We start from the raw sequence: 27,287 nt of genomic DNA, 5'->3' as shown, positions 1-27,287 counted from the left end.
AAATGATCTGGACAAAATCCCACCCAGGTTCCAGCAAGTCCATGTCACAAAGTGCAGTCACCCAGGGCTGCAGCCTCTGCCACGTGCCAGCAGCAGGTGACCTGTTCGGCCCAGCTCTGCATGGTGGGGAGTGAAAGATGCATCAAACTGCTAGAAATAACACATCACATATGTAACTTTATACAAGGTCTTTTTTTTTTTTTCTTTTAAACACTTTTACAAACACATATAACACTTACAGATAGAATCTTGGAATGTAATATAGGATCTGTAAACATTTCCAGTCTACCAGCTGTAGTAATAGTTCTTTAATTCCTGCATTTGGATAAAGTGCTTCATACATAAGGCTATTTGAGCAAAGCAAAGATACAAGATATTCCAGGCAGGCAAAATTCATACCCTCTGAACAAGATTGTTTCTTCTCATCTCCCTCCAGCAGTCCTGAATAATTTATACCACCCAAAAATGCCCTTCTTCGTATGCTCAATAAGCCACAGGTCAGACTTAAAGGATAAGAGTTAACATCTTATACCCTTACCTTTCCTTTTGTGCTGCACAATGACTTATTTATGGAGTTTTTGATACCTCTGCCTCTGACGTAGCAATAAGGGTTTCTGACTGTTCTAGTGGAGAGAATGGCTTGAGGCAAGCAGAGGAGAGAAAATAAGCACAAGGGTGTAAGTTGCTCACAACAGGATGTAAAACCTTACTGCACGGTAGGAAAGGGAGTGACTGGCAGCTGATACCTGTTATGTTCTCTTGATTTATTTCCTGGTGGAAACTGTAAATTGCATGGTCAAGAGGGAGCAAATTACTTCCTATTCCTCCAGGAATTTAGGTAGGGGAAGAACAAGTTTGGCTCAGGCCTGCACTTGTATTTGCTATCCCCTATTCTCAGGTCAATTCAATCCTTTTACAAAGATACTTCCACCAGTACTGAATTTTAGCTCATGTCAAGAAGTAGTGACTATTTATTGTTCCTGCTGCAGTTGTGGAGGCTGATTCTGTCCCCAGCTGGTGCTCTTTGTCTTCTAGGAACAGCAGAAATTGAAGACTCTGAATTAGCCTCTTACAAATTCCAGGAATTACACCCTTGCGTGATCAAAGTAGAAGAGTAAAAGCACTGGAATGCAGCAAGGCACTGTGGAAAATGTGTTACAAGGAGCAAAGTTCAAGGCAGATGGAAGGAGAGGGAAAGAAGCAAAGACCAAAGTTGTACTGTAAAACTAAGAGGTTGGGAAGCTTTTCAACACGCGGTATCAGTCAAAAAGCCTGTATATTGCCACTTCACAGCTCAGAGCAGAGGTGACCTTAACAGTGACCAAAACAAATAGCCCTTTTGATAAAGACATTCTTCAGGCTCTCCACTGTTTACTACCCTGGTATCTCCATGATATTTGACAGAGACACTGACAGAAAAAATTGGAGGCCTTTTCTCCAATTGTTATTTTAAACACAAGGAAGTCACCATGAGTTCAAGCGCTATGCAGAAAGCTTCCATCCAAGAAGGCACATTAACTCTTTGGTGCTACACCTTACATTTATCAGTTCTTGGCTAGGCAGCACACGCTCTTCCGTTAGGCTTATGGGTTGCTTAGTGTTTATTGCAGTCTACCCTTCTACCAGCAACGGGACCAACAACTGAAGTCTTGTTCTCTCCCCTGTACATAGCTGAACTGTTTGCTGCAGAGGGCAATAGCATAGAGGTAATGAGTACTGGCTCCCCTACATTGTAAACTAGGATAGAGAACTGAAATTAACGTGATTAATTCCCTGCTACATTCCTCTAGAGCAAGGAAGCTGTACTTGATGCTGCTCTCCTCGAGTCCGACACATTCCTAAACTGAACAGGGCAAGTACAGCAAGAAAATCCCTCACCTACTGAGGTAAACGTGACACTGCTAGTTGCACACTGACCAGTCTACCAGAAGCAAGGTTTGCAAACGAAGGGTTGCATGAAACAGTGTGCATTGTTCAGGAGTGAGACAGAAGCTTGACAGTCCTGTATGAAATGAACTCTGAAAGTGCCATTAGCTGTATCAACTCTGAGAATACCTGGCCTGCATTCTCAAAACGCTTGGTGAACAGATTGGGCAAAAAAAAAAAAAAAAAAAAAGCAAAACAAGAAAATCACACCCCAAAACTGTTGTCCTCCAAGAGGCAAGGGCTGACAGTGGAGGAGTGGGTGTTTGCTCAAATCAACATAATTCCAGTTTTTTACAGGTTACGTGCTCTATGCACACATGTAGCAGTCTGTGCATTTGAATTACAGACTTTTTGAATTAAAGAATAATTGCTTTGAAGGAGAGCAGGAAAGATAAGTTAATTAGTCTAAAGCCCAACTCTGTTTATGTGTTTATGTTTTGTTTTTTTTTTTTGGAAGTCTGAAGTTGCAACTTCTTTTTCTAAATGTGAGAAGTGCAATGTTTCATTCAGAATTTGCAAAGTACTAGCCCACGGAACATACCCTCGTCATCTATCCCAGCCAAACAAGAAACATAGAAAACATCGGATCTTCCTCCAAAACATACAGCGTTTTCTCAATTTGACTGCTCACATCAATGAAACGACCCTTAAAAACAAAGGATGACTAAGACAAAGCAAGTCACAATCTCTAACCAGCCAGCACCTTCTACAGATAGGAGAAATGAAGAGCATCCAAAAATACGGTAAAATGTTCTTTGCACTTTTAACCACAAACTATCTTCCTAATCAAGGCAATGTCAAGCAACAAAACAAAACAAATTGTGCCATTCTTGAGACAATGTCTCATTTGTCATTATACTGCAGAATCATTTCCCTCCCCAGCCAGTTTGCTCTGGTTTATGAGCAGAACCTCTTCCACGTCACTTTGGGAATCTTCAGGAGAGGGAATCAGAACTGCCACAGCCATTTCCAGTTAGTGCCTCAATGGACAAGGCCAGTACGTAGGAGGAAAGACTTGGAAGAGAGTTAACATTTAAACTGCTATAAAAAGTTCTTGATAGTGTATTCTGAGCAGGGTTGTTAAACCAGGCATCCTACACGCTTAAGGCTCAGCACCCAAGAAATTCACCCACATTCAGTGCACTTTACCACGTATCTGGGGGGGAGGGCTGTATGTAATGGATATGCTTGTCTCGTGAATCTGGGCAAATAGCTTATTATCTTACTCCTAAATGAAGAAACTAACCCATAATTTCCACCTGGTCTAGGAAGATCTTCATACTGCATTTAATTTTCTAAACAAAAGAAAAAAAAGCTTTTGTGATTACAGGATTTAAGTGATTTAAATATATTTCCTACTACTGAAAGTACCCCCAAAAGGGAAAATACTGTAATGGTTCCAGTTTAACAGCAAGCATTCATTCCTGTTAATAAGCTTCCTCTTTACCCACTCAGAGAAAACGCTAAGATGTCATCTCTCAAATTTCCCTTTGACAACTCATTTGGCCCCACAGAAGGTAGGTTCAGGGGAGTCTTATTCATGTAGAGTTTTGTTGCACACGTTTGCAGTTTTTTCACTTATCAGTTTCTCTAGAGGATATGCACAATTTCCTCTACAGTAACATGACATGCAAGTTCTTCTCCCCCCTGCCATTTCCCTCATGAGGGAAAGTCACTGGAGATACAAAGTGAGACATGGAAAATGTTTAGTCCCTTTATCACAGTCAGAAAAAAAAAAAAAAAAAAAAAGAAAAAAACAAAACATTACTGAGGGCCGTGCTCCTTTTAGAGATAAAGAACTGTCACTTCAATTGTCTTTTCTTCACACACCAATGTTATCCAGAGCCAGAAAACACATTAATATCCTGATAAATACTGATTTTTGCTAATCAATTTCATCAGCATTGCGTCCCAGCCTACTGGTGTAACAGGATACTTCATCTGATACTAGACCAGAGGAAACACCAGCCATCAGGTCAGCAGTTCTCCAGTAGCCCTAAACAGCTACTCAGCAGATAGATGTCAGAACCTCCAGAAGAAAACAAACAAGCTACCCTGTAGCTGTTCTGCTTGTGTAATAGGAGTGGTTTACAATTAAGGAGTGTTTCGTTTAATTCTTTGCTCATTTATGCCAGGCAAACTCCTCTGAGTTCCTGAACCCAGCCATCTTTGGCCCCAAACTGAGAAATGTGAGCAAGTCCCTAGGCTGCCCTGCAACCACGAGCTGAATCAACGATGACATACAGTTTGCTAAGCCTCACTGGGAAAATTGCTGTGTCACAGCAGCACTGACATCTGCCCAGCTGGGTTAAGGAATCCAACCACTTCATTCATGTTTTTTTTTTTTTGCTCTAAAGCCTAGCAGTAAGAAATCGAATCCAGACAACTATCAATGGGATGGCTTTCAGCTTCCCTCCCAAGCTTAAAAGGCAATCCACCTCCCTTCTGTAAGCACGTGCCTCAGACATCCTGTTCATCTCAGTACTTCAGAAGCTTGTCCGCATCTATGCAGATAAATATCATTGGAGGGCTGTTAGAACAAGATGCAGAGGCATCAGCAGTAACGCTGCAGCCCTCACTGCACCGTGTCACATCCTGACCCTGTGACGAGTGTCTTTTGGATAACAAAAACCAGCTCTGCCCCAGAGCATTTCAAAATTAAGAGACTGTCTTTACAACTGTATGTTCTGCCCCACATCCAGTCTGTCTAAATCAGAGAGCAGCTCAAAGCAGCAGTATTTAAAAAAAAAAAAAAAAAAAAAAAAAAGCTGTTTGGAGGATCCATTCTAACATCTGGAGGTAGAGGTCCCACCCCTCCCTTGATTGCACTTCTTGCTCCATGCTAGATGCTCAGAATATTAATTGGAGAAGAAGTTTCCCTCTGGAGGTGATAATGGTGGAGTTGGCATATTGCTAGGTCCCACAAAGAGACAGCTCAACTTCGGCTTCAACTCATTCCAAACTTTACTCATCTGTGGGAAAAAAAAAGGGAGAGAAAAGAAACAGACAACAAGATAGGTTATTATCTCACCACACTGGATTTTAGCAGCAATTTCAGGATACTGAAAACCACAACACAAATTTTCTGAAGCATTTTGGAGAAGTCCAGCGGACCCAGACATTCCTTTTAGACTGGTGCTACATTGACTGAGCAGAGATGGAGGGGAAGCTTCCCATACCTTGGTCAAATTCCTTCACTGAAGGGAAGGAACAAACTGCAGTTATAAAAAATTTTGTAATACAACGAATGCAATAAAGTCCGTGCATGGGGAATGCTGAAATTCATATTTAGGGATGAACAAAAGGGAGCTCTTAGATTTAAAGAGAAAACAAAGAAGTTCTTCCTTGTCATATTCCTCCATAGCACAGCAAAAAAACAGATTCATTTAGCAAGCACACATCGTTCATTACAGAATTGCTAGTTATTTAACAGTACAGTTTTCATCTTTTGGGTAAAGCCACACACAGATGAAAAAAAACCAAACAGCCAGAACAACTTGCTATAAGAAGATGCAGTCATTTAAAAGGGTGATGGGCTAGCCTTGATCCTCACTCCCTATTGGAAATACCTTAGGTAACTTAAGAAGTTTTAAAAGATCTGAGCTGGACAGATGCTTAGGAAGAAGACCCGCAGGAGAAAATAAATTAGTTCAGAATTCTCGTTTGTATCTTGGGAAAAAGAGCATAGGCCAGAAGAACTCACCTCTTTGTGACCCTGGATCTGGGAGTTGACAAAGGCCCCCAGGATGTGAGAGGTGAGAGGCAGGTAGATGTGGATGAGCTGTGTTTCCTGATGCAGGCAATACAAAGAGAAGTAATTCCGCAGCTCCATAGTTAGGATAGCATTTTCTTGCTGAAAGAAGAGGAATTCAGTCAAATACAATGCCAGGAAGACAGTGCCAAGGAGTTTCACTTGTAGTAGGTCAAAACAGCATTCCTCACCACTCTGGCAATTCAAACGCCTATTAAGAACCTAAAAAAGAAGTGCCTGGACCCATTTGATAGGACAGCAACTGCACAGGATGCTGCTTTCCACACCTCCTGCAAATGACATGTTGCCAGCGAGCCAGTAATAAGTATAGAGGAAAACAAATACATTTTCCTTGAAGCACAGCAGGTATCTCAAATTACCCGAAGTACAAGTTACCATTTCTGGCTAATGGCTTTCTGCAGATATGACTGAGCCGCACAGCGGTGTCATTACAGCAGCCCACTACCACCATTTGCTCTCCCAAGTAATCTGCCCTACCTCCACAATCCGAGACTCCAATTGCTCCACTGATTCTGGTTCTTTGTTCTGCACCGTGGCACTCATCATCTGCTTCTTCATCATGCTGTACTTATGCAATGCTCGCTGGTGCTTGTGCAACACCCCCTTCTCGTGTCTTTCACATAGGTCCTTGACAGAAAAAAAGAACAAAACCAGGTACTTAGTGGGAACTGGGCAGAGTGCTGAGGGACAGCAGGCAGAGGCAAGCCAAGTACATCAGGAACACAAACACATAATCATACTTTGTAATTTCTCCGCTGCGGATTTTTGTTTCTATTTTCAAGAGGGTCAAAAAAATGTTGGCAGATGGGAATTCAAGAAACTAAACTGCCACTTAAGCTCAGTGGTATGGTTCTAAGCAATCTGGAGCATCACTTCAGCCAACATTTTGGATCTTATCAGGCCACTTATCTTCCGTGACCTTCTCAATATTAAGTGCTGGCAATTAGTCATAGTAATAGCTTGCCAGTGCCCTTCTATTTCAGTCCAGGCCTGGGAATGTCAGGAGCAGCTGCCAAGCACAGTTTCACTAGGTGCTTCTAAAAAGTGCATTTGACTGTGAGATTAGTATCAACAAAAACGCTTTCATTTGTGACTGAACTCATGAATTGTCTCCATGAGCCTAACAGTAGCCATTTAATTCACTGCTTTGACTCAGAAGCAGCTAAATCTGGAAAATGGTTAGCTGATCCATGTAATTCAAGCAGTTGTATTTCTGAATTTCTTGCGGGGTTTGCCATTTGGCAAGATCTCATCACAAGAATAGCTGATCAGTAAGGCTATGGAGCTAACTAAAGCCAACAGCCACTCCCCTCCCTCTGCCAGATGCCCAGTGCGCCTCTGAACTGGCCTCACAGTTTTCCATCTAGTTGCGTTACACCCTCTAAAAAGCACAAGCTTGTTCTAAACAACTTTTTCATTGGCAGAAGAACAGCAGAGCTCACTTTATAGGACTGGAGTAAATCCAGGAAAAGGTTCAGCTTCTCCACCACATCATTCTCTTCCTGTTTACCCTAGAAAACAAGGAAAAAGTACATTTTATGTAAGCCTGGCAAGAACCAACATCACAGCTCTTCACATCCTTACACCACACAGGCTCTCCACAGTATTCCCCAGGGCATATCAACGGTTACACAACTGCATCAAAAATCTTTCAGATGTCACAGTGGCATTTAGTCTTCAGTATGCAGAACAAAGATCTGACTGGAGCAGGAACAGCTTTTCCAATTGACTGATCATTATAACAAGAGGAGTTAGTTTCGCAGTCCTGCATGTCAGTCCTTCCAGCTTTCTCTGCCTTGGATTTTTTGCTTTGGCAGCCTTCTCTAATCTTTCATCTTTCCTTCTTACAAGATAACTAATCCATTAAATCTATAAATACCTGCATATTCCCCGTAATAGTTCATGCACCAGAAAGCACAAATGAGACACCAAGCTAAGTTTCACCACTTTATTTTTTCCTCCTTTTTCTAAATACTGCCTTTTCTTCCTATATCAATAGAGCTCTCTGGAGCATAAACTGCAGAAAAAAAAGAACCAGTCCAACAGATCTATAAAGGTATGCAAAGTATTTTAACACAAGGAGATGAGACGAAGACAAAACTATTATTTTTGCTTCCCAGACTGTCATGATGTCACATCATTCTAACAGTCATTATCACGCTGTACGCTTACACAGGAATATGACACTTCTGTCTGAATGACTTTCATGTACTGTTTAAGTAACGTGAATGTCAAAGCTTGATTCAGAAATTCTTCTGGATTCTCTGCAGCAGGTAAATAAGAGAACGCAGGATTTTTGGACAGCTCAGTGGAGCAGCACAACTTAACTTGTCCAATAACCATTTAGAAGGAAAAATAGCATGCCTTTCTCTCCACGCCCTTGCCCATTATATTTTTTCCCCATTTAAACACAGTACAGGTTTTTCATTCAAGCATGAACAAGCAGGCTGGTGGCGGAGGATGCGACTTTGGACTACAATCTCCTTTTTAAACTTTTTAAGTGCCTATCCCCACAGAATTTGTGATTCTAAAGGCACCAATGCATCTTCCTCATTTTACAAAAAGTTAATAAATAAAAAAATAAAATCACTCACCTGCTGCACAGCCTTATCTGCCAGAAGTGCAAATTCAACAGATAGACCCTTCAAGGCTTGCTTCAGAGTCCCCCATGTGCTATTATTCAAAGCAGCCCAGGAAGGAAGCGGTGTAGTGTCTGAGCCTAAAGCACTAGGAGAACAGAAATTAATGTTTAAAACTAGGAGACAAACTCCACTGAGCACCTGCACTTACTGGCAGAAAGCAGTTCAGAGTTTCAAAAGTCTAAACAGGTCACAGTGCAGAGCTACCACTGCACAGCCACAAAAATAGTGCTGTGTATATAGTGGGGGAAGAGATAACATGGTCAGTACCTGAACATCAAAATATTGCTGTTTATTTTTGTTGGTTTATGGAATGCAACCTTAGAGGAAAGCATGCATTTTCTTCTTTTGCAGTAGGAAAACTTGATTATAACTTACAGCATGCATTGAAATACCCATTCTTACCAGACCATTTGCAAGTAAACCTCACAGCAGTTTTCAGTTATGAAGCAACAGCAGAAATATCCACATTAGCAAATCTTCTTTCTCCCAACCTACCTTAGCTCCTTTCCAAATATGAGGAGATCCGAGGCATTATCAATGGCTCGAGAAGCTATCCTCTCTGCACGGTCCCGAAGCTTGTAAAAGCTATTGTAAATATTTCTGATGAGTTCCCTGCTGGCAGCAAACTGGGCCTGTATGTCAGCTGGAAGGAAGTCCTGAAGAAGTGCAAGAGATTACTAGTGGATGTAGCAGAGACATACTCCCATATCTTAATTTTGGGCACATTTTATAGTCAGCAGAGAGACAGACTTCTCTTCTGTACTCTCTTTCTTTCTCCACCCTGCAGCAACCCTGATGAGTTCAGCTTTGCAATTTAGATCTCCAAGTCAGATGTCATACATGTACAAATACCCCTAACTTTCAGGGGTGGAAAGAGGTTCAAATACAGGGTGCAGACAGAGTCGGCAAAATCTGCAACTCTACTATGAAGTTAAAATGGGGTTTGTGAGGTTTCAAGCCCACAGGTTCTGATCTGAAGCTGTTAAACTGCCAGCATTGCAAAGTCAAGCACGTACTGAAAGTTCAGCTAAGCTCTTTTTGACCTGTGCATCACCAGTAAGAGCCTGAATTAAGCTCCAATTGCAAAATCTTCTGCTAGCAGTGCAGAAACCTGAACAACAACTCAATCTAAAATTGCTCAATGAGCACAGAGAATGTATGCTTAAAATCTGCTGTAGCACTAATCATTGAGATAAGCAGATAAATGCAGAACTTCTGACTTCTCTAAAACAATCAAAATTACTCTCCCACAGGGAGAAAAATAAAGAACAATGACACGAACACACGTGGAAGATATCAATCTAGATATTAGCTTTTAAATGGTGTGGTATGCTCATTTGTTTGGTATGCAAGTACAATTAACTACTAAGAAACACACTCTGAGCAGGATTCACTGTTTAATCTTTCTCATGTTTGTGAACCACTACTGAGCCAGAAATATCAGGTCCTTAAGAGTCAAATATACTTTCTATAAAAATTACAAGCTTAAAAGTCTTTCAAACTCTGGAAACAACTCTCCTCTACCTAAGGTCTCTATCATCAAACAAACGCTGTAACTGATTTACCCAGAGGAAAGAGCCATTTAAACCCGAATTATATGTTGCAAGCAATACGTATACGTACCTTGGCCTGGGTAGCTAATCTGCAGGTCATAAACTCATCTCCCACTCCCTGGACCAACTCTCTTAGTTTATTCTGTACGTCCTAAAGAAGAGAGAATCAAATGAGCACGCAAGAATTAAGTGAAACACAGGCAGTTCACACGGGTCTCTCATATTATCATAATAAGGCACAATTTAGCAGGTACAGCTTTATCCAGGTTAAGTTTAGTTCAAGGGAAATCATAACATGTATTCCCCTAAGAACAGTTACCATTTTCAAAATCCTGTACTCGTGGCATCAAATGCAATTACATTCCCCTATCCAGCTGTAGAAATATCTACTGAGAGAAAATGTTCCTTGTCATAGGGAGCAACAATCTGTAGGTCAAAAGCAGTTCTGAACTCTGTGCCCAGGAAAGCAGTTACAGGAAGGTGTGCAAACTCAGACTGCCACTAACAAGTACTCACTGAGCCGCTGAATGACAGAAAGAGCTTCAAGAGCACATCTTCTGAGAAAGGAGGATGTCGAGCCACCAGGTTTATAAAGCGCTTCAGAGCTCTCCTTCTTGATTCTATGAATTCTCGGTCAGCTACAGGAAGGAACATTAAACTTCAATTAATAGATCACATATTACAGCTGCTCAGAAAGAGAAAAAAGAAAGCCAGTAATTTCTTTACACTTAAAAACCTTGCTAAAGCACTTCAGCAAAACCAAAGAATGGTCACCAGTACTCTGTTGGCTCTCCAAAACACATCTTTTAGATTGACCACCAGGACAACAATTCCCCCAAGTGGTTCTTCACATCCTACCAAAATCCTGCACATATATCCCTGGGTGGATTTTCACAGGATGGGTCAAGTAAGCAGGATAAACAACTGTGTCTAAGATCTGAACGCTCTGCTTAGAAACTGTGGGGATGCAAAGATCTTTAGTCCTCTGAATGAATTCCAGAAGTGGCCTCCAAAGAGGATCTCGTTTTGTTTGGGACTTCTGGGTGCTACTGCAATGCAAATGGTGCCTTTTTTTTTTCCCCCAGTTGCTTCACCAGTATCAGTATCCATCTTTTTCATGCAAGACTTCTGAAAGTACTCTGAAGATCTATCTGCATCACAGTCTGCAGCACATCCAACCAAAGTCTTTACTTGTTAAACTAAAAGAAGTTCAGCTCATCTCCCTTCCTGAAGCAGGAAAGAGTTTCAATCAGGTGATACTGCTGCAAAGCAGTAAATGAGAGGTGCTAGCATCTTTTCAGGAAAAGTGGAAAACTATATTAAAATAAATCTGAAGGAACAGGAAGTAGCAAAACTGAAATTAAAAGAATGCACAGGCAAATGGATACCTAAAGTTTACAAAAGGTGCCTTCACGTTTAAGCTGGGAGTTTGCAGGCTGCAGGAGGTCTCTATAATTATCTTTAGTAAGGCGATCAAATTATTTTTTTCATTCATTAGTGTTCCACATCTTGATTGTGCTTTGTTCATACTTTAGCCTACACAGAGATTTCAGAAGTCATCTACTCACTTCCTACAGGATCTGTCCCAGTTTGCTGCCATCGTCCAAAACGAGCAGAGCAGACTATCAATCTTCCTCCATCTGACAGACAGATGTGAGGCCATGTTTTACCAAGACCACGTTATACCAACCCGGAGGTAAGAGTGTAACTTACTACAGGAGCATACAAGTCACACAGCTTTATCCGTCAGGCTCTGGCACTACGGAATATGCAAGAGTCACACATCTACACTGATCTGTCAAATCCTGCGTTGTACTGTTCCATTTATCAGAAAATTAACCTACTCAGAAACAAGAAGTACCCATTCCATTTCCTTTTTCCTGTTTGCAGTTTCTATTTAACACCACTTACGCAGCTTTTCTATATTCAGAGTAACTGGACTAAAGGCAATCACCACTGTCTGCCTTCACGCAGATGTGGACTATGTTAGAACTGTACTATTAGCGCAGTTTGGGAACAAATCCTGCCAGATTTTTTTTTTTTTTTTAAACATTTGATATGTATGGGAAGAAATGCACCAGTGAACGCACAGAAGTATCAACACATCAGAAACGCTAGGAAATAAGCAACTGACAAATTATATGTATTGGAAACTTCTTTCAAGCATCCTCTCTCCACCAAGATAAATCAGAGAAGGTCACTTTGCTCACAGGTGTTGCATGAAGTGGAAATTCTGGAAATTCTGGCTGAGAACATTGAATCAGGCCAAATTCAACAGACTGGTTTTCACAACCTCAAAAGAAAGGTCTTTACAATTCACATTCCATTATAAAAAAAATATGACCACTGAAGCTTTTCAATAGTGTTATTTTGCTTTTTTCTTGTTTGCTATAAACCCTGCTCTGTTCACTGTTTACCAATTCCTTTTTATTGTAGCAATTCACCAATTCCTTGACTGAAATCAATTATTTTTTTAAACAAGCTTAGCAGCTCGGGCAGGAGACAAACCAGTGATGAGCTTGTTCTTCCATAGATAAAGCATAAAACAAGATAGAATTTTATACAGATATGCATCATTTTAAATAATAGAAGTTTAAAAACAATGCCAATATTTTGGATTATTGAAAAATGCAGCAGAACGAACTTCAATATGATTTCAGTCCTGGGATACTTCATTGGTTTCTATTCTAATAGCTACAATGTACTTGAGTGAACTGACATTCCAGCCTCAGTTTTTAATTTCTGGTTATCCTACATACTTGCTGTTGTTTTTACACAGTAAGTTTCTCTGCAGTCTAAAGCCTTATAATGTTTTTGTTTTTTTGTGGTTTTTTGTTTTTTTTAATGTTTGGTCTTCTCTCACTACAGAAAAATAATGGTGCTTCCATGAATCTTTCCCATTCTGAGCACCTCAAAAACAGCACATTGTGCTACATACTAGAGTTGTTCAACAGTACAGTAGCAATTCTACACTCAAAGCATCATCACAGAGCGCACATGATCTTCATAACCTATTTTCCTAAAAATACGATAGCTGCAACTCTGCCATGCTCCTGTGTAGAATTACCCCTTGAATCTTACCAGAAAGGTTATTAGATACCAAAATGTACGGGAGGAAAAAAACACACACACACACTGAAACTTTAGATTATGTTACCTCTAAAGATTTCTAAGACAGCAGTAATTCACAGCTCCAAACTGTGTATTAAATTGACAGAATTGTTTTCTGAGCCAAGCAGAAGCAAAGACATTAAATTCTTTCAAGTATTTATTTTCATTGGTTTCATCTTGATCATACTCGCACTGCAACACCTCCAGACAGAAGAGTGACCCAAATTTACCTCCCAGCATCCTCTTAGGTGGCAGTGCTGGCACCATACGATATGGAAACTTCTGCAGCAGCATCTCATGGAACACCACAAAGTCATTATATCTCCTGTAGACCGAGCATTTGAATCTCTGTAATAGAGGGGAAAAAAAGAAAAATCAATACAGGCTGGACAATGAGGAGCATTTCCATTAATTTTCTACCATCAGCTGCACTGAAAAGAAAGGAAAAAAATCTCACAAAAGGGCTGCAGAAATAAAATATTCCTTATTTTTAGAGGTCTTGTGGTGGGAAACAAGGAGAAAAGTCTCTAAATGCAACCACCCTTCCATTATGAATAGAGGTAACATTCTTCTGAGAGTAAGATTTCAGGTAAAAGTTTATGTCATACTCCATTCACACACGAGAGAAAATGAAAAGGAGAAGTTTCCTAAAAAATGGCAAATCTATCTAAATCTGTAGTGGTTCCACACTTCCTCAAACTCCCTGTTCTTTCAAATCAGACAGAACACTTAGAACTAGTGCCAATACTCAAGTGCCCTAAAGAGCTCCTTTCTTGAAGTACTGCAAGTGCCTGCTTTAGCTCCTGGGAACTTTCCTTAAATCAGCTTCAGATCCAGAGGTGGCAAAACAAACTTAGAACATGTTCAGTATTAGCCCAAATGGCTGACCTTTTAAGCGAACCTCGTAAGACAAAAAGAGACCTTCTATTGATGCTAGATCTATAAACAAACACTTAAAGATCCATTAAAACCTTAGCCTTTAACTCTGCCTTAGATCATTGTGTAGAACAGACCAAGGAAACTGGGCATTCATTCCAAAAGGAGTTAAGTGGCAGCTACAAGGAGATATTTGAGAGGTAAAAGTCATTAAAAAATAATTAAAAATAAGAGCAAAAACCAAAAACCAAACACAACTACTACACATTGATCTACTGAACAGCTAGTAAGAAAGCCTACATATGACTATCTGCATTCTCACTACTGTTGTGTTGCACATCACACACCCCTTACTATGACACTATGAATTTTCAGAAATAAAGCAACGAGGCACATAACTGGAGCACAACGGGTACAGCCCTTAGGGCCTCCCCCTGTCTGATTTGAAATCTGATGCTGATTTGTGTTGCAGATCTTAGATGAAGTGCAAAGCCAAGCTGTTTCTTCTCCCAGAAGCATAGTTCTACAGCTAGAACTGAGAGGGACGACAGCAACTGAAAGGAATTGGCAATGGGTTTCTTCCTAAATTCAATACCTAGAGAGACCACCAGGATCTCAATAGTGTCTTGATATTGCAGGAAGAAACAGAGCCCTAAAGAGCCCACAGAAACATTCCCTGTCTGCCCTTTTCCCCCCACACAACAGTCTTTGAGAAACTTACAGACACAGCCTAAAGCCCTGGCCGTCACTGCAGGGAAGTGACCCAAAGGCGATGCTGAATATGGACAATGGTGACCGCAACAGTTTGAGTGCTACTCACTAACTGGTGCTTTGGTGGACTGGAAGCTGCAAATTGCTCATAGTCCATTTTAAATAGGACCAACTTCTGTCTTGAAAAAACACACAGAAGATCCTGGAGAGCTATTTCACTGGCTGTTCCATAACTAAAAGATACACCACCTTCAGTCTTCACTAATATCAAGAGCAGAACCTTGAGGTCAGGCTTAGGGCAAGCAAACTGGAAGTGGCCTAGACTCTGCGGAAGTTATTTGCAGTACCTTTTATGTTTATAAAGGATTGCAGTTTAGCACGGACAATATGATTTCTTCACAAGCTCTAAATAGTCTGAAATATGCAATAGGACACACCAATCCCTTACAGAATCATTCCATTTATGCTGCACATCTGCTTTTCTAGAGAGCTCAGGTGGGTTAGCACTCCTGATGGTATCCACTCACTTTGCAGAACTAGCTGACTACACACCAGACCTCAGCTAGATGTCCCATACTGCCAAAATGAAGGTCAAGAAAGCACTGGGTTGGTGCATTTAGAGCAAATCAATACAACCGGCCTACTGAAAATCAGCATCACCCAACACACCTATCAATCAGACAAGACTTTGCCAAAAGCAACTGCGTGGACATTCCTGAGAAGACACATTCTCACTAAGAGCATTGCTTGTTCACATTACCTTGCTGGAAACCTCATATTCCACATGTTTCAGAAAAAGGCCCTTCTTCTCAGGTATAAGCTCCACCTGCACACTATCCTTGCTCAATAGCTCTTGTAGGGTGTGGGAAAGCAGCAGTGGATTTCCCTGGGGCGCCTGCATTAGAAATTGTTCCGGTTCCCTCGGTTCATTTACTGGAGGCTTTGCCAAATCTAAAAGACAAAAAGGGAGAAACAGTCCAGTAGACCCTGCAAAGATAAACTGAAAGAAGGAGCCTTAAAATATTCTGTTCCCTCGGTGCTCCTGCAGTGGTGCAACATGACCAGAAGAGCACCGAAGCCACTCCTCCCCCAGGAGGCTATGCTACTTCCCACACGTTCGAGGCACTGGAACCTCCCTCTTCGCTACACCCAGGAGTGCTACCAATTACACCGAGTCAGAAAGCCATCTCCACTAAGCAAAAGAAGAATCACAGGCCAAATTTGTTCCGTGAATCAGCTAGGAGGCCTGCATTTCCTGTCTGTCCAGCTCCCACCACAGAAGGATCTGCCAAAATGAACGAAACCCTAGCTCAGCACTTTTGGATCCTGCCTAGAACAACTCATGGAAGTAAAGAAAACGTCCTATTTTACTGCACTGCAGAAATCTAATACGTTAATTTCACAGGCCATTACAAAGGAAAGAGACATTTTGTTTGACATAATTATATTAAAGCGTATGACAGTATGCTAGAGCGTGCATGATTTGTGGTAATTTACTATGTCAATATGTTTAAGTTCAATAGCAGGAGAACAAGGATCCCAGTAATGTCTACCAACAAGACAGTTTACTCCATCACAGCAAGCTCAGGAAATAGCTTCCAAATACATCAATTCTACTGCTTGTAGCTAAAAAACAAACAGGATAGGGTTATTTTGTTGTGGTTTGTTTGGTTTTGTCTTTTACAGTGAATTCAGCTTTAGCTGGATAGCTTTGGACAGAGAGAGATCCTAACAAATTCCCAGCAAGATGCAAAAGTGAATAAAGATGGCTCTAAGAGCATGGCCCTGGAAGGCAGACTATACCAAAGAAGGGGAAAAGAGGATGATTCAAAACGCTCTCTTAATGACTGACTCAAGCCTACTATCTGAACTTGCCTTCATAGCTCCGTGTTATGAGACTGCAAACAAAGCTTACACTGTTTTTACAAAGCTATCGTTTTTTCCACCCATCTTACACATATGAAAAGCCAGCAACAGGGTGAAAAATGTGGCTGTAACCCTGGAATCTCTTCAACCCATACCTGGGTCTGGAACAGATGGGTTGCTTCCAGTCTGCATTCATCTGTTTAAAAGGGATACTGTGAGCAAGTTCTTTTACAAAAGAAGTTGTATCCACTGACGAAAACCCACCTAGAAAAGCTAAGGAGCATTAACCATCCCCTCCTTGCAAGCGTGTCAAAGTTACAGCCCTTCTTAAACACATCTAAAAGTTTGATATTACGAGAAGACAGTAACATGATAGAAGCAAGAATTTTTCCTGTGAGCCTTGATACATAGTTCAAAAGGTTGGTAAGAAGTTCCCTCAGGAAGATACAGATTCATAACCTTACCTTGACAGCCCTGACCTCCTGATAAGGATTTCCCACCTGTTCCTTCACGTGCTCAAGGCCCTGGAAAACGGGGAGGCAACCTCCAATTCCTCAGACAGTTGCAGCCTTTGTTTTGTAAATGACTTGAGGAAACCAAACCTAATCCAGGACAAATGACCTTATCCCACATGTCTCATCAGGCTCCCGATTCCTGCGAACGTGACTCAGAGAAGCAAGTCTTAACACCTCTGCTTTAATGGAGTAATGTATCGCCTATTAGCCCCACCTACAAACAGCTTCTGAAGAGTTCCAGTTAATTACCAGAAATTTGTAGTGAAAACTCGAGCTAATTCAACGCTGACAAGGGACACTGCTGGATAACGTGGTAACACACACACCTGTGTATCCACTTTTCAGATAGATGCTGAACCGAGAAGGAAAGGAGGAAAGAGAACTCCAAATTCAGAGAATAAAGCACACGGTTTTCTCGTGTAGTAAAATCCTCCCACCTGATACTTGGTGGCGCAGCACAGTTATAATAAACCATTCTCCCAAGGGGAAGCCCTAAAAATACACACAAGGAGTAGTACAAAGAGCACAAGACAGCCTCACTCCCCAGAGCAGCGGTTCCCCGGGTGCACACCCTTCTAATTCTTGGTTTTAATTGCTCAAGACACATCAATGAAATGCAACGTGACACGAGAGATTTTGTTATTTCTGCCCTGCACGCACACACGCCCTGACAGAATTCCACAGTCCTCTGTGGTGCTGAACCAGCAGCTCACCTTTCAGGGGAAGTCACAGCACGCCAGTCTCCCCAAAGGGGCTAGCCAAAATTCAGCCCACCTGCTTCCTGAGAGCAGTGCCAACCTGCACTAGCACAACACTCCTCCTGCCTGCTGAACCACTCTCCCTGCTTTCCGTTTTCCTGCTGGCCAGCAGACAAAGCAGGGATTTCATGGCACAAACTGCTCCCTGCTCTGGGGCTCGGCACCATCTGAACTATTGAAACTCCCAGTGGGAAAAGATAAGTACTGGGAGAAAAGACCAACAGGATGAGCTGTGAATCCCTCAGTATTTCACCTGTAAGTCCTGAAATCTGATGCATGATCCAAACCGTCAGCCCCCAGTGTTGAAAAGGTCTCTCCTACTCGACCTGAACCCACGTTACCCCAAAGACAAGTGCAGAGTGAAGCCCCACAGAGAGATCTAGTCAAGACTCGACGTTCCTTCAACAAATCAGTCATGCTGCTTCTTTTATCTGAAATACTTTGCCACTTTTCATCAAGTTATTCTCTAAATTTGCTTTCTAAAATTCACCTTCAGGAAATACCTTCTTTTCTCAGCAGTTCACACATTTGGCTCTTCCTGAAATACTCTGTAGTTTCTTTAGATCCCACCTTGTCCAAATATCTAAAGTCATATAAACAAGCCTGAATAATTACTGTTTAACTAATCATCTCTCTTCCACGTCAACAAGACAGTTAGTCGGGGTGAACGTGCACCCCCAAACACCAGTCTGAGAATGCTGCGAGATTACTTTGGAACCGTTAACCTGGTCTGGAAAACACCACCCTGGCATTAACATTAACCCTGCAGAACAATGTATCCTTAAACTATTCATCAGCCCATCTTTCATTCTACTTACTAAAGAGTCAATTCAGAAACAGCCTGGAGAGTCCTGGCCAGGAATGGTGGATAATAGTGTGAGCTCATTGGTATGAGCTCCTGTGTTCAACCAATACAAGGATTTACATGCATTGTAACAACACACTTACTGTTTCCCATCACGCGCGCTCCTTGAGAACAGCTAATTTTGAAAACATTCCCTTTGGTCTCAGATCATCATCTAACAGAGTTTATATAAATAGAGCGGTAAATGAATATAGAAATGAGGTAGGGAATGGATGCCCATACAGGGAAGCAGATAAAATTCAATCAGCTTTTTGTAAAAGCTATCCTTTTGCTACTGTAGAGTTTCTCAATCTGGTGTCAATAAGACATGAGGAAGTAGCCTGGTATAACTGAAAACAACTTGATATAACAGCTAAAAAGAATACACATGAGCAAACTGGCAGGCAGCAAGAAGACAAGAAATAGAAGTTTAAAGAAGCATTCAAAGCATAGCCCGATTTTTTGTTTTGTTTTATTGTAAAAGAAAACAACTGTGAAAACATGGCTTTTTTTCTCCTTTATTTATTTATTTATTTATTTATTTTGGTAAGAAGTTGGGTAGCCTTTAGACTGAAAGGAATTAAGAAACTTATCCCAGGAACAACCCAAATAGAACGCTACATCGCTTTATGCCACACATTTCAAGGTTTAGTTAGCACTCTGAGCTCACAGCTCCCTTACATACAACTAGCAATACAGCAGAACTCCGCAGTTACTGGGTTCCTCAATCAAAAACTTCTACAACCACATGTGTGTGTGGAATTTCAGGTCTCTGGTGAGCTGCACACGAGTTTTGCAGGCACACGTAGGCAACAGGGGCAATATAAGGACTGGAAGCATACCTCTCAAATCACAGAACAGATCTCCCTTCCCCACTGAGGCTCTCTCAGCCACATTTGGAGGGTTTATCTCTGTTTCACAGATGGCTGCCAAGCGTAACTCTGTATTATACTTGGGTGTTAATCCGCTAAATTTATTAGACACGCTTATATAGAAGATGCCATAGAATTGCTCATTACGTTTGTGGCAGATCTTCTATAAGCAGAAAGGAATCTGAAAGGAAGGAAAGCCTTTAGGAAAAAGAACTAAGATTTCCTCATCGTTATCACAGGCCACTGCCTTACAGAGTAGAGGTAATCCAGCTCACAGGAAACGCAGGGGAGTAAAAGAACCATGCATTTTTGTACACTGATACCTCAGATTTCCTCCTGGCAAAGCTGAAGGCTCCTGGACCAGGCATACTCTAACAGCAATGTAAATATCATTCATCAGCATTTCCCCTTCCTTTCTGTCTTCTCATGAAAAGCCTCAGGAATTATGGAAATGCCTTTCCCCCTTGTTCTGTCAAACACATTCCTCCTTAATTCCAGAACTCCCTTTCAGTGTCCACACACACCAGCCTCTCTAAAAGCTGACACAGACTTCGGCTACAACTTCAAGTCCATTCCCTTCCCCTTTTTTTAAAAAAAGAAAAAAAACCCTTACATAATTTGAAATCCCCTAAAGACAAGGGAAAGAAGAAAAAAAAAAAAAAAAAAAAAAAAAACAGAAGTCCCACAAAAAAAAAAAAAAAACTTTCTTCTTATTAAGTGCATTACATATCTTCTTGAGACAACTGTATGCAACCCTATTTTATAAGGAACTTTAAACCACGCAGTTATTATTTAGAAAGGAGCACTGTAAAAGAATCAGCCTGCTTTGACCAACAAAAGCAATCCCCGGATCTATGTTCAACACAAAGGAGAGGTCTGTGTTCCTTACTAGGTACAAGGAAAGTTATCATATTTAGTTTCACTCATTAAGAAATGGTGTGATTGTGGCCTTCCTTCTTCCCAACATTTCATTTGTAAATACAAACCATCCAATGCCAAAACAAGATAAAGTAACAAATTCTACCAAAAGCCGAGACGTTGGGATACAGGTTCTAACATTCTGCTTTCCTCCTTAAAATCCCCAGCCTTCCCAGCACGCATATCAAATGTGTGTTCTGTGCTGGCTAGCCTGGGTTGTTTTTTCCTCTATTTTGAGGACGTGGGGATGATTCTGTTGTTTTGTGGTGGCTTGTTTTTTTTTCCCCTTCAGATTGCTAAATTTCATATTGCTATTCAGGACTTGGTGCTTTCCACGATGAAGCACAAAAGCAATGTTACAACTCAGAAGTATTCATGTGAGGTATCTAAGCTTTATTTAGTAATAATTAAAAAAAAAAAAAAAAAAGAAAAGAGTGGTAGCATTTCTGCATTCCCCTGCAGCTATAGGCTTCTCAAAGTATCATCATCAAATAGAGCACGCAGAAAGAAAGGGGAAAAAAAGGCAACATCACAGATATGCATGCCAGAACAGAGAACTAACTTTAAGGCTTGTGCCCTGTTCTTTTAACCATGCTGTTAGATCAAGTGATTAATTAAGCAGTTTCCCAGTCTGGGAATACAAGGAGCACATTCCTTCACATTCCATCAGCCAGTCAGCTGTGCGGCCACAGTCCCAAGCCACAGCAAACACAAAGTGAGATGGGGCTATACAGTGAACTGAAGAAATAACAGTATTAAGGGAGTAAAGTCCATCGAGGAACGTTCGCAAAGGCTACAGAGACGGAAGTCAAATCCTCACTAGGACAGCTTTATGCTTCCAGTGGAGGACTGCTGAGCTATCCCCCTTCACACCCAGCTCTAGCAAAGACGTTGGAAGCGTAAAAATTCAGACACAATACATGCAAGTCTTCTGCAGGAAGCCTCCTGTGACGGTGGTTTTCAGACAGCCGTTAGCCACATAGCTATATTCCACCTCCATTCCCACACAAGTCTTTTACAACAGCAGTTTGTCTTAACTATAAAATTGCCAAGTTTCCACAAACATCCCCTTCCAAGAAACCCCATCAGAAGAAATTATCCTTTATTTTATTTTGTTTCTTATCTTCCTTGTACATTTCTCATCCTCTTAATTACACTGGGCAAAACTTTGACCTAAGTGTTTAAGTATTAAAAAATGACATGCCACTCCAGCCTTTGGATGGTCTTTTTACACATTCTTTGTATTCTGAACAAGGTCATTCATATTTCAAGTTCTATTACAGCTCCCATCCTTTTCTACCAGTTCAATGCCTGTAACTGCCCCATTTCTCTCCATCAACCCGTGCCAACCCACTACAGCTCAAAGATTCTGGGGGCAATCCAAGTGGTTATGTTCAAATTCTACCATCTGCAAGCAGTACAGTGTGTTCCCTACCAAACCTCCCCACTGGCTGCACACACAGTTAAAGATTTACCACCAGAAGACAAGGAGACACCCCCCTTCCTCTCCAGACAGCACACCTGGATTAGCTCCCTGCAGTCATTGCAAAACAGGCTCAAAGGGGAGCAAGAGCCAAAAAAAATAAAGAAAAAGATCAATACAAGTAACTTAGCAGAAATGACTTTAATACATCAGACGTTATCTTATCTTTGGCTTGCGTTAAAGTACTTTTAATCTTGTGAAATTAAGAATGTGTGTGTCCTGTTATAGGTGTGCCTCAATAGGCCCTTCCAGGATGCTCGGATATAGATCCTACTGGAACACTCACCGACTAATTGCTGATCTCTGAAAACGTGCAGTATGAGTATCAAATTCCCAAGATCACCAAACCCACAGCACGATGCTAGAAATTAAAGAGATGCCTCCTTTCATGGCACACTTCTATTTCACTAAGATCACGAGCTGCTTTCTCTGTTTACACAATATAATCTCTGTCAAAGGAAGATGAATTTTCTAGACAAGGCTGAGTAGATCAGACAGTTACAGAAGCACCATCGCTAGCGTGGAAGCGAATCAGAAGAGAAACACTCAAGGACAGCTCAGCTTTATCTCTATAAGGCTCCTGAAGCAGATGGTAAAACCGTAACACATACCTGAGTGAGCTCTCTCTTTGATACAGTAGGACATTTTTTCCACAAAGGCTGCTGCTCAATATCCCAAAATCTTACATCAGTCCTGGACAGAAATATTCCAAAATAATTTGTTTATTTATTAATGCGTTATCTGCATCAGGAGTGTCAGAGGCCTAATCAAAAGAACACTTATACTGGATCCTGAATGTAATGCAACCAAATCACCCTACCCTGCGTAAATATTAACTCACCTGTGACCCCTACCAGCTTTTCTTCACAAAGGAAAAAAACAAAACACGCAGCAATCAGCGTGACCCTCCAGTCACTTGCAGAGCGCTTTAGAGGCGCGTTTTCCTCTCAAAGTTTGCTCAGTTTAACCGAGTTTAGCGGTCACTTTCCTGACTCACCCCTCAGCGCCCCCCACACGGCTCCTTTTGCTGCTGCCACCCCGGCTCCGGGCGGCTCCTGGGGCTGGGGCCAACCTTCCCCGAGCCTTCCCCAAACCCCCTCAGAGCCGCCGAAATCCCCAGGCGAACCCCAGCCCTGCCGCCACCTCCGACAGCGGCCAAAACCTCGGGGCTCCCCGCTCAGCCCGAAACCCGCCCCGGGGGGGGTGGGCTCTGAGGGCACGGCGGCCCCTTTTTTACCTCAGGTTTCGGCGGCGTGAGGCGAGCCCCGCGTCGCCCCGCGTTCGCCCCCGTACCTGTGGCGGCGGTGCCGGCGGGCGGCTCGCCCTCCATCGCGGCAGCCCTCGGTCATGTGAGGCCGGGGGCCGGCGGCCGCCCTCCCCTTCCTCCCTCCGCAGCGCGGGCGGAGCGGCCGGGGGAGGCCGCCTCCCGCCTCGGGCACGGGGCCGGGGGCCGCCCCGAGGGGGTGGAAGGGGGGGATCGGGGCGGTCCACGCCGCCTCCCAGCGGCCGGAGCCCCGCGGGAGAGCTCGAGTCGGGGCCTTTTTTCCGTGGTTGTGGCGGGTCCGGGAGGCTGAGGGCAGCGGAGAGGCCGAACTCAAACGCGAGCTTCGCGTCCCGGGCCTCAAGGGCGCCGGCACGGGGCTGGGTTTGGCGCAGCGAGCCTCAAACCGCGCCGGGGATAGCGAGGAGCCGTTCAGGTAGCTCCCAGAAGTGATATGCTCACACGCCTAGTGCAGGCTTTATTCCAAAAATGATTTATTTTTTTTTTTTTGTCTGGAAGCTGAGAAAGGTGGTGGGTGTGGGGATGTGGACTGCCAGGCAGAATTCAGCGTGCTACGTGAGGAAATAAATGTTTGGCAGTGGCAGTGAGGCTGTCCTTGAAGGCACACAGCTCAGGGGGCAGTGCTGCACGTTGCGAGTCGGGTAACGTACACCGAGACAACTTCTTGGTGTATTTTCTTAAGTTCTTCCACGGTATTTAATTTCTGCTGCCATTTGATCAGGACATTTCCTATTCCAAATATTTTTTATACTTTGGATGTATTTAGATTTTTATGATGCACTACTGAAGATAATTATTATTTTTTTTTCTCCAAAGGAAAAGCAATTGCAGCATTTTATACTTTGCACCAGAAGGAATGCACTAATAAAAGTAAATACAAGAAGCAAACATTGTCCTATTCAGGAAAGCGTAGAAATACAAACATCTGAAATGCAAATACATTTTCTAAAACTGCCTAAAATAAGAATTTCAGGCATGAATGCCTCTAACTTTATTAGCAATATTTTTTTCCACTTCTTTTACGCTCTATTAATCAGGAATGATACGGCTGACACTGGTAGAAAATAAGATGTATGTTTTGTGTAGTGCTTTCCTGAAAACACCATCAAACAAGCAAGACACAAAAGTTTGTATAGATTTTGGATCTCCAGATTACGATGCTACCAATCCATAATAACGCTTTGTTTCTAACATCCAAAGTATTGGATTCGTTCACTAATTAATGTTCCTTATAAATATTTGGAAGATAAACAATTATCTCCACTATATGCAAAGAGAACTAAACCACAGGAAATTATAGTCGGAATTTTTTCAGCTGTCATTACAATCACAATGCTTTCCCTTGAAACTTTTCATGCTGCTACAAAGACATGAATGATTTGACTGATTCTCCTTTTCCTTCTGCCTCTTCCCTCAGTGCTATTTCCCCACAACCATGGGTGCAGACTAAATCCATGTAGAAAATTAAGAAAGCATGGTATTATTTAAGCTGAGAGGCCCTTCAAATCGTGTTTATACAGCAGCCGAGTGGAGAGTTTTGCAGGCTCAGCACTTCAGAAAACTAAGCGCTACGCAATTTTTCCCCTATATAGCATTTTTTGAGAAAATGAATGAAGGAATCAACATGTTCTCATTTAGCTATAGATCTTTGATTGGTCTGTACTTAAGCTAATAGCATAACTGTTTATTTGGTATAAATAAGACATTCTACACTGAAGATTGCTTTTGCAATCCCTGGAAGAAGTCTTGAAGAAAAACACTGTGAAAGAAATAATTCAATTGCTGAAATGATTTTTGAACAGAGCCAGAAAGATTGTGCTTGACATAAGTTATTGAACTCTTCCATATTTATTGTAAATGCAGCAAAAACTTCAGAAAACCTATAGCATAAAGAAACTATCAGCACTAGATAAAGGAAGAGCATGTGTCAGCGACTTCCAGGTAACAAATGTAATGCAAAAGTACAGGACTGCATGAGGTCTTGCAATGGGTCATTCAGTGTATGTCCTATCAGTATTAGGTAAAATTTCATGCAGATCATAAAAATAAGAGCTTCCTTACTCTTTCAGAATTCAGTTTAGGAATCGGTATTTTCAATTCCATCATTCTCAGATCACTTGTATTCAGCAAAATACATGAAGTGTTTCTGTTTTGACAACTGTGTTACACAATACGTCATTCTCATTGGACTCCTTACCCCAAACTTCCCATCGATTAGCATTTTTGCATGTGGAATACTTACAGGAACAAGCTCCAGCTGCCAGACACAATCTCTGGTTTTCAAAGTTGTTCCACTCACCCTCATTGCTGAGTAAGGACTGGAATACAAAGAATAGCAGTGAGATAGTAGCACAGGGACTGAAGGGATTTGAAAGTTTTCAATAGGAGAAAGGAAATTGAAGGAAGGAAGGAAGAGAAGAGAAGATAAATCAAAATTTGCTGTAAAGTAAGAGAAAGTGCAAATAGCAGACAATGGCAGGAAAGTGGACTGAGCATTTAAATTCAGTATTTTACCAAAGTGATTGTAGAAGTAGTATGCAGCTTGCAAACAGGAAGAAAGGTAGTATGGAAAATTGCCTTTTCCAACATTACAGGCAACTAAAACATAGATGAGAGACTGCACTCATGCACTTGGAAGGGACCTATAATCTTGAGGATCCAGCTGGGACCCTGGATTGAACCACAGCATGTCCTCATATTTGGAAAAAATATGCTTGTGATGGCAGGAAGAGCAACAGCTTTTTCTTTACTTTCACACATCAGTGCTTTTGCAACTCAGGAAATAAAACGTCTGGTCAACTACCATGACACAACGGGGTGGGGAAAGTACCAAAGTGCCAGTCATCATTTCCATTCACCAGCATTGCCCATAGCTTAAATGTGGAATTGACACACTCCAGCAATTACATTTGAATAGAGTGAGGGTGACATCTTGTGACTAGCTGATAAATTACAAAGCTGCTTTTTCTTTGAGTACCTTCTCAAAATTTGATCAGAATATGAAAGATACTGCAATATAAAACATGCGTTATTAATTCAAGCTACTAACTGCAATACCTGTTCTGCGCTTCTCATGAAATTTCTATGCTGGCATTCTTGTTCTGAATGTTTTGATGATTTGAAAGAAACCATTAGGCCAAAACAACAAAAATATGCAAAATCAGGTGTTCATCTGGGAAGCAAATGTACATGAACTATTCAAGAACTGTTCTTTTTTCCTCTAAAACCTTCGTTGAAGCGTCAGGATGGCATCCAAGACAAATCCCAGGTTCTCTTCACTAGTTTGGATGTATCATACTGCCATGCATGCTGAAAGAAAAATGTATTTTTGCATCAGCCTAAGAGCCCTTGAAAAGTAATGATTTAATTGATTATGAGGGGTCAGCTGTCTCAGTCTGTCACTTGGCTAGCCAGTGTGAGAGAAAAGAATGTTACCTGTGTAAAAGTCACACTAAAATGCTAGGGTCAGCCAAGGTAACGCTTCCGATCACTGGAAAATATTAGAAAGGAGAACATTAGGAAGGGGTATTTGTCGCGTCAGTGACAGACCACCTGCATGGAGCCGGCCTCACCGCACAGACGGTGCGGGACAGCGAGTGCCTTTTTTTACTTCACGGTAAAACACCGTTAAAAACCACCGAGACCACTCTGAGAGACGGCTCAAACACTCAACTCTCAGCGGGCCTGGCGGTGACTGGGGGCCAGGCAGCAAGCCTCTGCCCTCCCTTCAGCCCCACACACCCCAGGGGTCCCCTCAGGGCTCCCCTCAGCCCCGGCCGGGGCCGCCATGAGGCGAGCCGGGGCCCGCGCTGGATGTGGCGGCTCCCGGCGGGCCGGACCACGCGGCCCCGCGGGGGGGGTGCCGCTGCCGGCCCTGCGCCTCCCCCTTTCTCGTGGGTTTGGTAGCGCCCGTGCGCTACGGCCGGCCTTCGGCCGAGCCCACGGCGGGGAGTTGTAGGGGGGAAAGTGTGGTGTTAAGTTGGGGAAAGCGGGTGGGTTTTGGCTCGGCGTGCTGCTGATGGCTGCATAAAGTTGGACTGAGAAATGCGCTGAGGTGACAGAAGCGCAGGGAGCGCCTTCATCCGGCCGGCTAACTGCCGCGGCGCCTCCCGCTTCTCCGAGAATGGTTCGGCCGAACCCCACCTCGGTATCCTGCAC

The 27,287-nt window shown here is 42.3% G+C and overlaps 1 protein-coding gene across 5 annotated transcripts; it reads right to left on the bottom strand.

The window, feature by feature from the left end:
- Positions 1 to 173: 173 nt before the first annotated feature.
- On the bottom strand, positions 174 to 26,421 carry SNX8 (sorting nexin 8). 5 transcript variants are annotated; one of them, XM_084536420.1, is made up of 12 exons: positions 26,187 to 26,421; positions 25,372 to 25,447; positions 15,352 to 15,542; positions 13,235 to 13,352; positions 10,410 to 10,531; positions 9,964 to 10,044; positions 8,836 to 8,996; positions 8,293 to 8,425; positions 7,141 to 7,209; positions 6,176 to 6,325; positions 5,630 to 5,779; positions 174 to 4,898 (listed from the first exon to the last, which is right to left on the bottom strand). In XM_084536420.1, the coding sequence occupies exons 1-12, from the start codon at positions 26,259 to 26,261 to the stop codon at positions 4,785 to 4,787; spliced, it is 1,440 nt and encodes a 479-aa protein (XP_084392546.1). In that variant the 5' UTR covers positions 26,262 to 26,421; the 3' UTR covers positions 174 to 4,784. The 5 variants fall into 5 exon arrangements, with proteins under 5 accessions (XP_084392546.1, XP_084392548.1, XP_084392549.1 ...); XM_084536422.1 differs by lacking the exons at positions 25,372 to 25,447; positions 26,187 to 26,421 and adding exons at positions 22,459 to 22,540; positions 23,141 to 23,400; XM_084536423.1 differs by lacking the exons at positions 25,372 to 25,447; positions 26,187 to 26,421 and adding exons at positions 22,459 to 22,540; positions 23,085 to 23,182.
- Positions 26,422 to 27,287: the final 866 nt, after the last annotated feature.

Source organism: Aythya ferina, assembly GCF_964211825.1.
Source record: "Aythya ferina genome assembly, chromosome: 15".
NCBI classification, from domain to species: Eukaryota; Metazoa; Chordata; class Aves; order Anseriformes; family Anatidae; genus Aythya; species Aythya ferina.
Note: the sequence above shows the minus strand (reverse complement) of the source record. Positions and strands in the feature narration are given on the sequence as shown.